This window comes from Pithys albifrons, chromosome Z (genome assembly GCF_047495875.1).
Source record: "Pithys albifrons albifrons isolate INPA30051 chromosome Z, PitAlb_v1, whole genome shotgun sequence".
In the NCBI taxonomy this organism is placed as follows: Eukaryota; Metazoa; Chordata; class Aves; order Passeriformes; family Thamnophilidae; genus Pithys; species Pithys albifrons.
The window spans coordinates 2,769,263-2,782,748 of record NC_092497.1 but is presented as its reverse complement, the minus strand read 5'-3'; the positions used below and the strand labels follow the sequence as shown (position 1 = coordinate 2,782,748).

Genomic DNA, 13,486 nt, shown 5'->3' with positions numbered 1-13,486 from the left:
AAAAATACAGTAAAACATCCCTAAAAAATTCATGTGTGCAGATCACATTGGAAAACCTGCTATGTGCCTGGGACTAACAATGTTATTTTTAAAGATGTCAGTGACTAACTCAGCACATGCATTCTCACATTCTCTCATTAAGTCCTGACAGCTATTTCCTGGAGTCATGCAAAAGAATTTGGGATAAAGCTGGGGACCTCATTCTAAACAACAGCTCTGAATTGTACCAGTGACTTACAGACTTAACCAGTCTCTACAACACTTACTCTGAAATACTGTGTTTTCTCCAAACCTACTCAAATGTGGCATTTAAAATATTAGTATACAACATTCAAAAATTATTCTTGCTTCTTTGTACTGTTTCCTTCAGAAGACCATTTTCAAAAGCTGTATCTTGAGAGTATCATGGAGGACCTTCAGCAGAGGGAAATTCACATGAAGGAACAAAGAGTACTACAGAAACAAACTGAGAGGTTATTGAAGAAAGAAACAAGTACATAGTATGTGAGTAATACCTGAGAAACCATTAAAAACCCGAAAGGAAGTCATAAACAAGGTCTGACAATACCTGAAACACCTCCAAACCCAGCCAATTTTAGTATTTTGTAGGCCAAATTTGCAATATCATTAATATTACTATTCCAGACCACCAGACAGTCCGGTTGATGAATTAGTTGCAGCCATTAAGGCTTGTCTCCATCCTCACTTCTTCCTGAATCATACCTGCAAGTTTTTTCCCAAACTAAATTCCTTGCCTTTCCTGGAAGACTCTTCCATGTGAAAAAGGCATCCTTTCATCTTGCTGTTGACTTTTTAAAAGTAGAAAAAAAGTCCATATTTATACCAAAGGATGGCACTACAAGTGTTAGTGTTGTAACAGTTATTCTTGTTATCCATATGAAAGTCTAGTCTCTCTACGGGAAGCTAAACTCAAGGTAAGGTTAATTTTACTCAGGCTCATTAATGTGGACCATTCTTACTTGAATAAATTGGCTTCTGTGACGTTCATCTCCCATTTGCACATCTGTAGGTTCTTCCATCTGTCAAACAATTCAGTTTGTTTCACCCTAAAGATAAAAAGTAAAACTTCAGTTTATTAGAAGGGGTTTATTTCCTAAAACAGCTGCAGGTAGGGTATCATGAAGTTGGTTTTTGATAGGGCAAACCAGTCAGTCTAGCTGGTACAAAAATTATCATTTTTATTTCTTCTTCTGCCACAGCCACTCAAAGCCGTGTGTACACAGGTACTGATATTGGGGACTAATTTCTGTTCCCTGGTAGGCTTTTTCTATTCCTTCAGGATTAAAAATGCAAAATCAAGCAAGAAGCATCTACTCTCCCAAAATCTGCTGGGAAATTGATGAAGGTCTGACAACTGGGTTTGTGGGGAAGAAACCTCTCAGGATGGGCATTGGAAAACAGGATAAATTTCGCCAAGTATGGTTGTATTTTGGTGAGCTCACCTAATCCATGAGATCTGTGAGCATGGCACTGTAGGTGAATTTATTTTCTGAACTGCAAAAGCACATATGTAGGGATAAGTGTCTGTGATGGTAAGAGGACAGGAAAAGCTCTTTACATAAGGATCTTTTCCTCTTCCTCTGTTAATCAATATACCCTCAGTCAAAACAAAAAATAAGACTCCTATTTCTACAAGGCTGATACAAGATAACACACTTTTTTTCGTGATATCATGAATTCCAACCACTCCTACATTAGAGTTCATACATATTCCTCTGTATTTGGACAACAGAGATAATGAAGGCCTTGCAAATATCTATAGGGAGGGAGCAACTGCATAATCTGGCTAAGAAATCTGAAAGTCTGTGATTTCTTCTAGATTGTTAGGTCTTAATTAGTTCTCTTCAGGCTTAAGGGCTTTGAATGCTTGAATAAAGCAAAGACTTTTAAGATAATTATATATTTAGAGTGAGTAGAACTTAGGATTTCCCAGGCTGTGGAAGTTACAGGAAGGAATTAGGTCATATTGTACTTTCTGTAGCCCACCAGAGCACATTAAATTGGAAATCTTCCATTGCCATAAGGTCTGACTTTGGAAATGTAGCACATTAGATGCAAGAACATCAGTAGAGCCCAGCACAGTAAAAGAGCTTAATGTCAAATGGAATCTATTGTAGAAGTAAGGATAACTCTATCTGAGCAGGAGCCCACTACCTTCCTTTGGTCGTTGGGTAAGATGAAGAAAAATGAGCAATTCCCTGTACCCTCTGACCAGTGTGCAAAACAAAAGCACTTCAAAACTGCCCATCTTCAGCAGAACACTGGCAGAGGTGTGACATTCTCACCTCTTCTATTTATTTTTAAGCACTGCAAGTCAGCAAGCAGTGCAGAGTGTGTAACTCGTGTATCCTTCATCCAGCCCCAAATACAGAAGGCAAGGACATAACCTACATTTCAATGTGCACAGTCAGTGAGGGAGACATGCTCAAATTCATGCAGACCTGGAGCAACAAACTGTATTTCTGAAGCCTCGACTGCTGAGTGTTATGAAATTGCAGAGCTGCACTTTCCACTAAAATTCTCAGTGCACTTTACAGACCTTGATAAGCCTTGTGTATTGTCAGTAACATTACTAAACCACTGGTTTTAGCTATGGTAAGGGATTAGGCATAATCTGGAGCACCTAAATTCAGTGTAATGCTGGAAATTCAAAAAGGCAACAACAAAAAAATTGTCCTGCTGTGCTCTGTCCAGTGACTTCCATTGGCAAACTCATTTTGTTTGTTCAGTTCTGTTGCTGTGGCTTCAGATACATCTCATTCAACTCATTCATTTCCTTATATACTTATAGTACCACACAGCACAAATTTTAGGTATTTTATTGTTTATCAAATAACATTTTCCTTTTTACTGAGGGTTTTTTAAGTTGTGAAACTCCCTCCTGCTTGAGGAGGTCAAAAATACAAACAGTCTTAGAAAACATCCAAACAAATCAATAAAGAAGTCTCTTGTCCACTCTGGTAACTGCAGTCCAGACTCCATCTACCACTACACAGGTCCCTAGGCCAGTATTTATTATCAGGAAGGGCTGACCTTTCTGATTCCTTTCTTAGTCTTCACTGCTGGCCACTGTCAATGACAGAGCCCTAAGCTAGATGGACACTTGCTGTGAGTCAGTCTGGCTCTTCTTACTCTTCAATTATTGGAAATATGATATTACAATCACTGCATTTAATTCCAAATTATAATACTGAGTCTGACCAAAGTGTCTCAATATACGGGAAAAGCCTCAATTTTTTAAAAATGGACCTCAGATCAATTCAAATACTGCCTGCACATGTAAGAGAATCCCTGCTGAGATCCCTGTTGATGGGATCTCCTGAGCCTTGCATCTTTTGACAATGTCATTGTAACTTATCAGTTTCGTCCTGCCTGAAAAGTAACCCTTTTAGCAAATATTGGTTAATACTTACATTGACAAAACCTTCACCTCAATGATGTCCTGCCGCAATTCCAGGCATTTGGTAGAGTTGTATTCCAAAGGGCCTTCATAAAACTCAAAATACCTGCAGAAGAACAAGGGAAAGATATCATAAATAAGGCTTAGAGTAGAATACTTGTCTTACACATCAACAGAATTTTGCTGAAACTTGTCATTTAGGATTTTTCCCTAACTTGAGACTATACTGCCTGGCCCATGGACAGGTGATTCCTTCACAGGAGAACACACACATTGTTGCTGAGTAGAACAGTCACCCATGTCCAGTCTCTGCATCCCTACAGGAGTTCATCTCTCTTGCAGGCACCAAAAGGACCAGTTACCTTTTCCAGCAGTCAGCACTTGACAGCTGCAACTGAAAGTCAGGGGGAAAGCACTGATCACTTATGGAATGCTGTTCCCACCTTTTGTGTGCCTGAATGTGCTGAGAGTTGAATAAAATAGTACCATAAATGCTGCCCTTGGGTGGAACACAAAGTGCTAGAGGTTTTGCCCTGTCTGTAGAGACTGTTCCATAGCAATTGAGGTTTTCATTGAGATTTACTCTTTTAATATATTTGGAGGGCAAGGGAGCCAGGGTTTTTCTCAGAAAGAAAGTTGAGAATGAAAAGACTTGAATGCTCAGACATAGCACAAATAACAGCATTATTCTTAATTAAAATAGAGGCATAAATATAGAATCATAGAATCAATTGGGTTGGAAAAGACCTCCAAGATCATCGAGTCCAACCCTTGGTCCAGCTCCAGTCCATTTACCAGATCATGGCACTCAGTGCCACAGCCAAACTGCATTTAAAAATCTCCAGGGATGGTGAATCCACCACCTCTCTGGGCAGCCCACTCCAATGCCTGATTACTCTCTCTGTAAAGAATTTTTTCTGATATCCACATTTTTGGATAATTTCTTCACCTTAGGCATTGGACTGGAGTGAAGAGGAAACAAAACACAATGCTAGTTACTCATGTTTAGGGGCAAGAGAAAGCCCAGGCAATTCACTGAGTCTGTACTGAAATAGCAAACAAGATTTAGGATTTAAACCAAGCTCTGTATCATTAGAAGTCTGGATTAAAACTTAATTCCTAAGACCTGCACATACCCATACAGCAGTAAAGAGGACAATAAAGAAATAAGAGATTATATGAAAGAATAAGTGTTATGAACATGGCTAGAGAAAGTTCTTTTGATGGATCCTTTAAAATCCTGGAATTCATGAGGCTATAAGTCCAAACTACCTTTTGAATTTTCATTAGGTAATAAAAATACAAAATTCCTGAAAGAGATTTACTTAAGCCATCACTGGAAATGAAATATTTTGGGTTTGTGTCATTGTAAAATAACATCAAAATTCATGTTTGACCCAAATATGTGTTCAGTTCTGTATATAAAATCCCTGAGTAGGAAAGCCTTGTTATTTTCCTCAGTATTACAGTTAATATTAGAAATTTGGGGGATCCAAAATTGATCTGTTCTGGAGAAGTGCTAAGCATTCACATTTCTCAAGGGAACTGCAGGAAGGGAGACGGTCCATAAAACAGCTTCTCCAGGAATCTCCAATAGTTCCTTCAAAGGCCAGAGGTATCTAAAAATCAAAGTTTCTGAATTTTGACCTTTAAGTTTATCCAGAAATTAATGTGATAAAGCAAGGAAGGGAAAAACCCACAGAAATGAGACAGGGACTATAGTGTGTGACTGGAAAAAGTCCAAGAGCCTCCTGGAGCAATCTGCTATCAACTGGGAACGTTTCTATCCTGTCAAATGCTGCTTTAGAAAGTGTATCCTTCACCTCTCCCTGAGCTTTTCACCACCTCAGCTTTGCCAAATCCCCAAGCAACCACTTCTGTGCTCCAATGAGGGGCACAAACCCAGAGACTGAAAGGAGGAAGCCCATGTTCAAAAGGTAGAAGGAGAATAATAAATTCCTAGTAAAAAATTAAACTGATTACTGTCAGAAAAAAACCAAACCAAACCAAACCAAACCAAAAAACCAATAGCTCATCAACCTTCAAAAATGTGGCTACTTGGAAATGTATTTGCATAGTCTTCAGGGCAGCAAAAATATATTTTTATTAGTTTTGTAGAGGAAATTATGTATTTAAAGCATTCCATAATCTATGACAACTCTGTGAAAAGACTTCCTCAGCCTCCTGAAGAGAGATCTAACATGAATCTTCATCTGGGTTCTCACCAAAAGGCTTGGGCTCTCCTTTCCACTCAATTTTTCACCTGGACATGGAGCATTTACCAAGGAGCAGCTGAAATCCATTGCATTGGCACATGTCCTATAGTGCTTTCCTTGTGGAGCTGGAGCTGAGAAACTTGTGCATTTTGAAAGCTGCTTCAACTGAAACTGGAGTAAGAGCTCACTCACCTGCTTGTACCACACCAAATACCTATGTTCATGTACTTCAGGTAACTTTCCCAAAATCTCCAAAATCTCTCTTTAGACAGCATTTTAGAATTTCTTACTGGTCACAGAATCTTCTAGGGCTTAAGGAGTTCCCTCTGGCTGCCAGTGCAGACAACCTATTCATCCTTCTGAAACGTTCATTTTTCTTACTGTGTTTTGCTGTATCAATCCTTTATTTCTTTTGTTCCTTGAGTCAGAAAAGACTGGGACCCTGAATGCGCATGTTCTACACAATAGCTAGAGGCAGGATACACACCCACACGACACTCAGCACGTTGCACACCACTGCTGCTTCTTAAGATGTATGGGGGATAACAATGTCTATCAGCCTCACCCTTGCCTGTCACCTAATGCTGGATTTCAGTACCTTGTATGTGCCTCAGGACTGATTAGAAGAGCAAAAATCTAGATTAACGTGTATTTTTATCTCTCCTGTGCACTTCTGGCTCTGCTGCTAAGTTGGAGAACGGCAGCTCAGATGTCAAACAGCACATGCTGTCACGTGGGAACACTACAGCAGGGAAAAGCTGGCTTCAGTCTGTGGCACCGGAGTCAAAGACGTCATTTTATGAAATGGAGATGAAATTTCCTGTGTCCCAGCCATTTCCTTTGATCATTGCCTGTTTACTCAGTCCACAAATCAAAAATAGAAAGGAAAAAGGATGTCTTATCAAAGTGGCAGAAGGTTAAGGAGGAAAGGACTGGGTAAAAAGTAAACTACTTCTGGATCTGAAGGGGAATCAATCCATGAGGCAGAATTGCATTTGTAGCAGAGTTATTCCATCAGCCTACAGCTTTGCAAAGCACAGGACTGTCCTGCAAGTCTCTAACTCTCACAATAGCTCCAGAGTACCCAGCAGAGCCACTGGGAGTGTCAAATTCACCATCTGGCACTCTGTGGAAGCACAGAGGGAAGATATGTGAAAGAGCCTGGATGATACACTATGGATGGGACATGTCCCTCCTGGGGCAAAGGCAGGGGGCACCAATGGCAGTGTCATTTTGCACTGGGAGGGGAGAGGATGCTCTGGCCATGGGATGAGCTCAGCTGAAACTAACTCAGTGTGCCCAAGCCACTGAACAATCATCATGTGGGCTGTCCTTCATAAGCCCTGACCCACACTGAAGCAGACAGCCAGTCACTGAACCCTCCTTAGTCTTAATGCTGCTGATGCTGCAGCACTTAGGTTGCAAGCATTAATGATGCTGCAACAGCATTAGGGATTTATCAAGACAGTGTCTGGTCAACAGAGGGGAAAAATGTTCCTCTCTTTCCCTCAGGAGTGTTCATTCTATTTATTTGTTTCCCAACAATTCTCCTCCAGCTACAGACACCAAGGTAATTTAGCAGAGGCAGTTCCCTGGAACACTGGCCAATCTCTTCCCACAAAAGTTCTTCATGTTGTACTTGGCTAGAATGCAGTTTTTGCACAACACCAGGCTCTGGCACAAGGAACATGGGTTCCCTCAACCCCCAAAGATGTCCTTTTAACCCAACTCCTCCTCTTGCCAGGGTCTGGTCCTGCTGGCAGTGTTTGGAGACCAGGCCCCCGCGCTTTCCCACAGGAAGCATCAGTCTCACCCACTCCCTGGGCTATGAGAGCTCCTTCTGCCTATTAACTCCCACTCTAAAACATGTAGTTCCCTGTGAAGGGAGATACATTTGCCTGTCAGAAAGCTTAATTAGCACAAATGGAAACTGTCCTCCCCATCATCCTCCTCAGTCTGATCTCCAGGTAAGAACAAGGGTGTAGTTCAGTTTATTTTGATTTATGCTCTTGATTAGTGACAAGTGACAAATCTGACTACACTAGTTAATCCTTTTGCTACGGAAAAGGTCTGTTTTTGAGCTTTACAAGACTGACAGTAAAGTTTTATTATTCATAAAACAGAGTTGATATCACCACTGGAATGTCCTCTCCCTTCATTGCATTCACTTCCCCTGCTGAAATATAAATAACTTTTATCCCTCAAAGGTCACGAGTCTACAGAAAAACCAATACAAGATGTCATGATTCTTTTATATGTTTCATGTAAAAAACACAACAACAAAGGAATCACACCAAACAGCACATTTGCACATAGGATTGTGATTTCTTGGGTGCTGGGTACTACACACCTCTCACTGCTCTGTGTCCACTCACCTCAATTGCAGCTTTCAAATCTACACATTTCCAGGATCAAATCCTGTACACTAAATACCTGAACACTAAATAAACTGCAAGTGCTCAGAGGGTATGAGGGTTTTTTTGGCTCTCAGGACTGAGTGCCCAGAAATGAGATGTTATTCACTCTGTAATTTTCCGTTTTTTACTGAGACTTTCTTCTTTTTTAACCTTCATGTCCTGCATTGCAACCTCACTTCCAGCTGAGCAGCCTACTGAGCTCACTAGCAAGAGACACATTTGGTTTCTCAGCACACCAGCTAACTCTTAGGTCTTTGATCATCTGCAGTTGGGCTGCTCCTGCTTTGATCAGAAGTAAGCTTTTCTTGATCACGCTACATGAATTAATAAGCCTGATACTTCAATCCTGCCTTCAAGTGATGCTTGGGTTGAGACACTGATTTGTCTGATATGTTGAACAAAGGTTTTAAAATACAATTGAATGTAATGGTCAGGCATCTTTTAAACAAGATTTAGCAACATCTTTTCCCCTACAGAAGCTGCCTTCCCATTCATTTTGCTCACTCCTGCAGTTCCAGTTCTCGACACTGTTTGCAGTGTGACTGCAGAGTATTGCAGGAAGGATTCCACCTACCCTGCAGGAAAAACAAAGATCTTTCCAAAAATATACATTATCCAGTGACTAAGAAATTAGAATAAATGAACCAAGCCCTGCAGGCTTCTACTAAATACTTATTAAGAGTGCTGTCTAATTAGCAGTGCCTACTATCACCGGTATGGGCAGATCCATGACCAACCTTGGGTCTAGATTCACCTTCTCTCTTCAGGAACCTTGCAAGTGGACGAGAGTACATTCCCCAAAGCACATGGGGACTCACATCATCTGGCAAGGCCAGCATGGAACCTTCAGGTTCCTGTAGCAAAAATACTGCTGAGGTGGAGCATGTCATGGCTATAGAGGCTCTAGAAAACTCATCCAGGGTAGAACATGGTAAGTGTTGACTTCATCCGAACCCATTGTGAGTAAGTGACCAAATCCCTCTGGCCTTTGCTTCAGTTAATATTTCTATGTGACAACACCAAAAACTACAACATAAGGTCAAAAGGTTTAAGGGCTTGGTATCAATACAGTGATTTTTCTCCTTCAAAGAGTGCACCCTACCACTCCACATGGCCTGTTCTTCTGAGATTACTTTGGGAAGGAAAAGTCCCCTCTGGCAGGTAAAGAAGCTGATGTAGATGTTGACTGACAGGTTGGTCCATGGCAGGCAGGAACTGAGATCTTGGGCTTTGCTCTTGTGGACCCTGCCCAGACTACACAAGCACCACCAAGAAGAGAAAAAGCCTCTGAAGCTGATGGAAATCACAACAACCTTTCATCGTGCACCTTGCAAAAGAAAATGCCTATGGATATACTGATGTGAAATGAGATCCCTGTGCTCTGAGAACTGGCAAGCGAAGCAAAAATAATTGATGTCCTTAAACTAATTAAAACTTCTCTAGGGCTGTGGCACAAAAAAAATCACCTTGCTGCTTGTGTTGTTTCTGCTGTTTTAGAGGCTGAGTTGACTTGTCCACAACAAGATGGTGCTTGAAAGACTGAACTGAGAGAGAAGGAGCTGTGGACTCAGTGGACGAGTCCACATGGTTTTCTCTTATGCACGCTGATGAAACTGCTTGACTGTGTTGTTCTTGGAGACAACAAATATTCAAAAAGATGCTTCATGTTCCTCCTGGCTACCATGGACTGATTAAAACATCACTGGCAATCCTTTATCATCTTCATCTCTAATATTAGTAGATACATTAGATGTCTAACTGATCATGAACTTTCAGTATATCTGTAAGTAGCAACATAATGTGTCACTATAAACTGTGCCAAATAAAAAGTTAAAATGTAAGCCAGAGGAAATGGTCATACAACTTCACAGACATTGCGTGGTAATGGCTCTTCTGAATTACTGCATTCAGTTCTGACATTTCACCTCAGAGGTTTCAAGATGCTGGTGAGAGTTACAAAAGGACCTGCAGAAATTATATGGATTCCAAAACATGATGAGAGGCGTATGAAGCTTAATCTAAACATATGGTGACTGCGTAAGGAGATACTGCACCAGGAAGCAATTACTAGTGACAGGAAAGTTTTCAATGCAGTATAGCAAGGGAAAATAGTATCCAATGCCTGGAAGCTAAAGATAGAAATGGCATCTTTAGTTCAAGGCTGGGCTTCATTCTAGAAGGACCAGAGTAATTAAAATTCAGGAGCTGGAATGCTTGTAAAGGGACTTGTGCTTCCCAGAAGATACATGTATTTGAGGTTAAAAGCTACTGATTCATAAACATCCTGATCAAAAATTTGGCCTTACAGAGTCATAAGTTTTTCTGGCTTTTGATAATGACAACAGGAATGTCTATCCACAAAGACAAGAACAGTTTGTCAAAATACCCCACCTTTGTTCCAAGTTAAAGAGTTTCACTTTCAGAAAACCAAAAGTGCTTCCACTAACCAGCCCTAAATTTCTCAGTTCAATCTTCACAGAGGAGGAGAAGTTCTATACTTCTGTCCTTTAAAGCAGTTTATTGATGGCTCATTGAGCCTCTTAAGTCACCTTAAAAAAGTATACCCTTAGGATGTGTTTTTCATCACAGCCACAGAAGGTCCTGGAAAACTGGTGCTGGCTGTTCATGGCCATTCTAATTATGGTCTGCTGCCTTCATGTCTCCACACACAGATCAGTTCGGATTGCTTGGCTCTGCTGCCCAATACCACATTAGTGTGAATTGACCAAATAACTCCCTCCTGCCAATGCCACTTTGTTCCCTTCTAAAATGCCCACTTATTTGAGACACAAACCTCGGCACAATTCCAGTCTAACATACAACCCAACACAGCTCCATTGCAATACCCACGGGTGTACCAACAGGAGCTCAAGCAGAAACAGCCCTAAATGACACAGCAAAGTCCAGTTTACCTCCTGCTTATCACCTGAGATAAGCTCACCTTGCAGTCCATGCTTTGGAATCAACATCACTACCCTCTGTGCTTCCTGGGTCCCCTCTCACACAAACTACCACCCATTTTCATTCAGAAGTGTGAATGTGTGAATGACTTATTGGAGAGAATATTGAATTCTAGGTTTAGGGACACTTTGGTGTTTCTTTTCTTTCACTGTATCAAAACACCATTGTCTCCTGACAAGCAGCAGTGGTGTATGCTTCCTGAAGTCCTATTTTAGCAAAGTTGTTTCAAAACTCTCCAGTTTTCAATAAACTGCTGTTTGGCTGTTTTAATCAAGCCCAGTCCCATTACTCTGACTGAAATAAACTGCTGATGTTGTTATCCAAATGAGCACCTAGAAGGCATAACAAAACTCATGACAACACTTATACATCAATAACATCTCAAAAGCCACATTTTAGATTGTTGTTGCTAGCAATTGCTTCTACTCTCTTTTTTGGAGGGTTTTTTCCTTATGCTTCTTCACATTTGCGTATCTTTTTATGAGGAACAGAGCAGTGTCACTTCAGAACATCTTCAGCTGAGGATGAGTCAAAGGCTGAAGCCCTTATGTTCATTCTTGTAAAATGTGTATTTGATGAATCCAATTGATTTTATTTTCTATTTTGGAGACAAAGCCTCAGATTTGTCATAGCCAGAGAATTCAGTGTACAAATTGACAGACCCAAAAGGACAAAGGTCTCATCTCCTCTCACCCATCAAAGGCTTCTGTGGTCTTACCACTGAAGTCCTATGTTGAACCTTATCTTCAGCCCCAATAGACTGAAGAGAACACCATAAACCAACTAATATGGCTGATAGATCATCATATCATTAAAGCTTCTTGGCAATGAAAAATCCTATAAGCATGATGACACACAGTCCCAGAAAGTTTCAAAACATATTAAAAGGAGAACAGAGGAATCAGCGCTCTAGGAAGTGGTTCTTATAACCAGCATCAGATAGAACCCTTTACCTGAATCCCCATAAGGATGCTGCAAGATTTATAACACTTGGCACAAAATAAAATGCAAAAGATAGAAATGAGTAATGGCTGATACATAAGAATCAAAAATAAGTCAGTATTCAACAACTGCTTGACATTGCATCTGAGTGGGTGTTTCAAAGTGCTGCAGCCCACCAAGTCCTTTGTTTGAAATCCCTAGGGCTTTAGGGAGTTCCTGAGTGTTTCACTTTTATTTCTTGCAAGTATGCACAACTTCTTTGCTACCCAGAAGACTCTCAGCAATGAAGGTGGAGAGGCTGTGGCACAGGTTGCCCAGAGAAGCTGTGTCTGCCCCATCCCTGGAAGTGTCCAAGGCCAGGCTGGATGATGCTTTGAGCAACCTGGGCTGGTGGAAGATGTCCCTACCCATGACAGGAGTGGGACTGAATGGTCTTTAAGGTCGCTTCCAACCCAAACCATTCTGTGATTCTATCCTAGTTAAGGAGTGAATCAGTTTCTACTGAAATTAGGGAACATAATAATCTTCATTTCTGTCTTAAATTTTCATGCAACATTTAATCTTCACTGTTCATTGGTTTTGATATGGCCACTATTCTCATGAAGTCTGACTTTCTTTCAATTCTAATGCCCTTATTCTTTCAGCATGCCTTTGCTTTGGAAGTCCTTCATTTTCATCTAACAAATCACTCCTACAGAATGAGTTGTCAGTGCCTCTACATCCTATATTAAGTTATGTAATTAAAAGATAAAACATAGTTCTAGAATATGTATGGTTGATACTACATATGCATGAACAAACATGTCTCTATATATAAATGATACAAGCTAATGGATAGCATGTTAATATATATTTCAATTAATGTCTTAAAACACCAAACCTTTTTCAAGGAGGTTTTAACACACAGTGAACTGCAGAGCCATGCAGTGAAAGGTATTTACTGTGCTTATGCTTAATTTTGTGCACTTCAGACATCTCTCTGGAGTCCAGTAAATATATACAAGTAAAATCAGTTCAGTAAAATGTAGACTGCAAGTTTTCCATTCAGAGGAAAGAATTATTCATTAGAGGAAGGCTTGTTTTCAATTTATATCAACAGCCTGAAGTTGAGCATCAGATTAAGACTCTCATGAGATGTCCTACTGACAACACAGTAAGAAAGGTGATCAAAGATAAACAGTAAACAATTTTTGACACAGAGTAGTCACCACAGTGTCTTAGCTCCACATTTATGAAGTTCTTTTCCATTTTCCTATATTCTCAGCTTTTATACAGTAGACAAAAGAATAAATAATATCTATGACACAGCTATGTTATCCATAACTCAGACCCCACCACTTTCGGATCCACTGTCATTAACACAGAATCACAGAATACTCTGAGTTGAAAGCAAGCCACAAGGAACATCGAAGTCCAACTGCACAGGACAGCCCCAAGAATCCCACCCTGTCCCTGAGAGTGTTGTCCAAACACTCCCTGGGCTCTGGCAGCCTTGGGGCCATGCCCACTGCTTTGGGGAGCCTGTTTCA

At 40.6% G+C, this 13,486-nt stretch overlaps 1 protein-coding gene across 4 annotated transcripts in view; it reads right to left on the bottom strand.

Moving 5' to 3' along the window:
• The window catches only part of ST8SIA5 (ST8 alpha-N-acetyl-neuraminide alpha-2,8-sialyltransferase 5), a 69,553-nt gene that overhangs the window by 15,859 nt on the left and 40,208 nt on the right, over nt 1–13,486 (bottom strand). For all 4 annotated transcript variants that reach the window (XM_071581006.1, XM_071581005.1, XM_071581009.1 and 1 more), the window contains 2 exons: nt 3,435–3,527; nt 981–1,067 (listed from right to left, as the gene is read on the bottom strand). In XM_071581006.1, the coding sequence (XP_071437107.1) occupies nt 981–1,067; nt 3,435–3,527 (180 nt within the window). The remainder of the gene's footprint in view (nt 1–980; nt 1,068–3,434; nt 3,528–13,486) is intronic.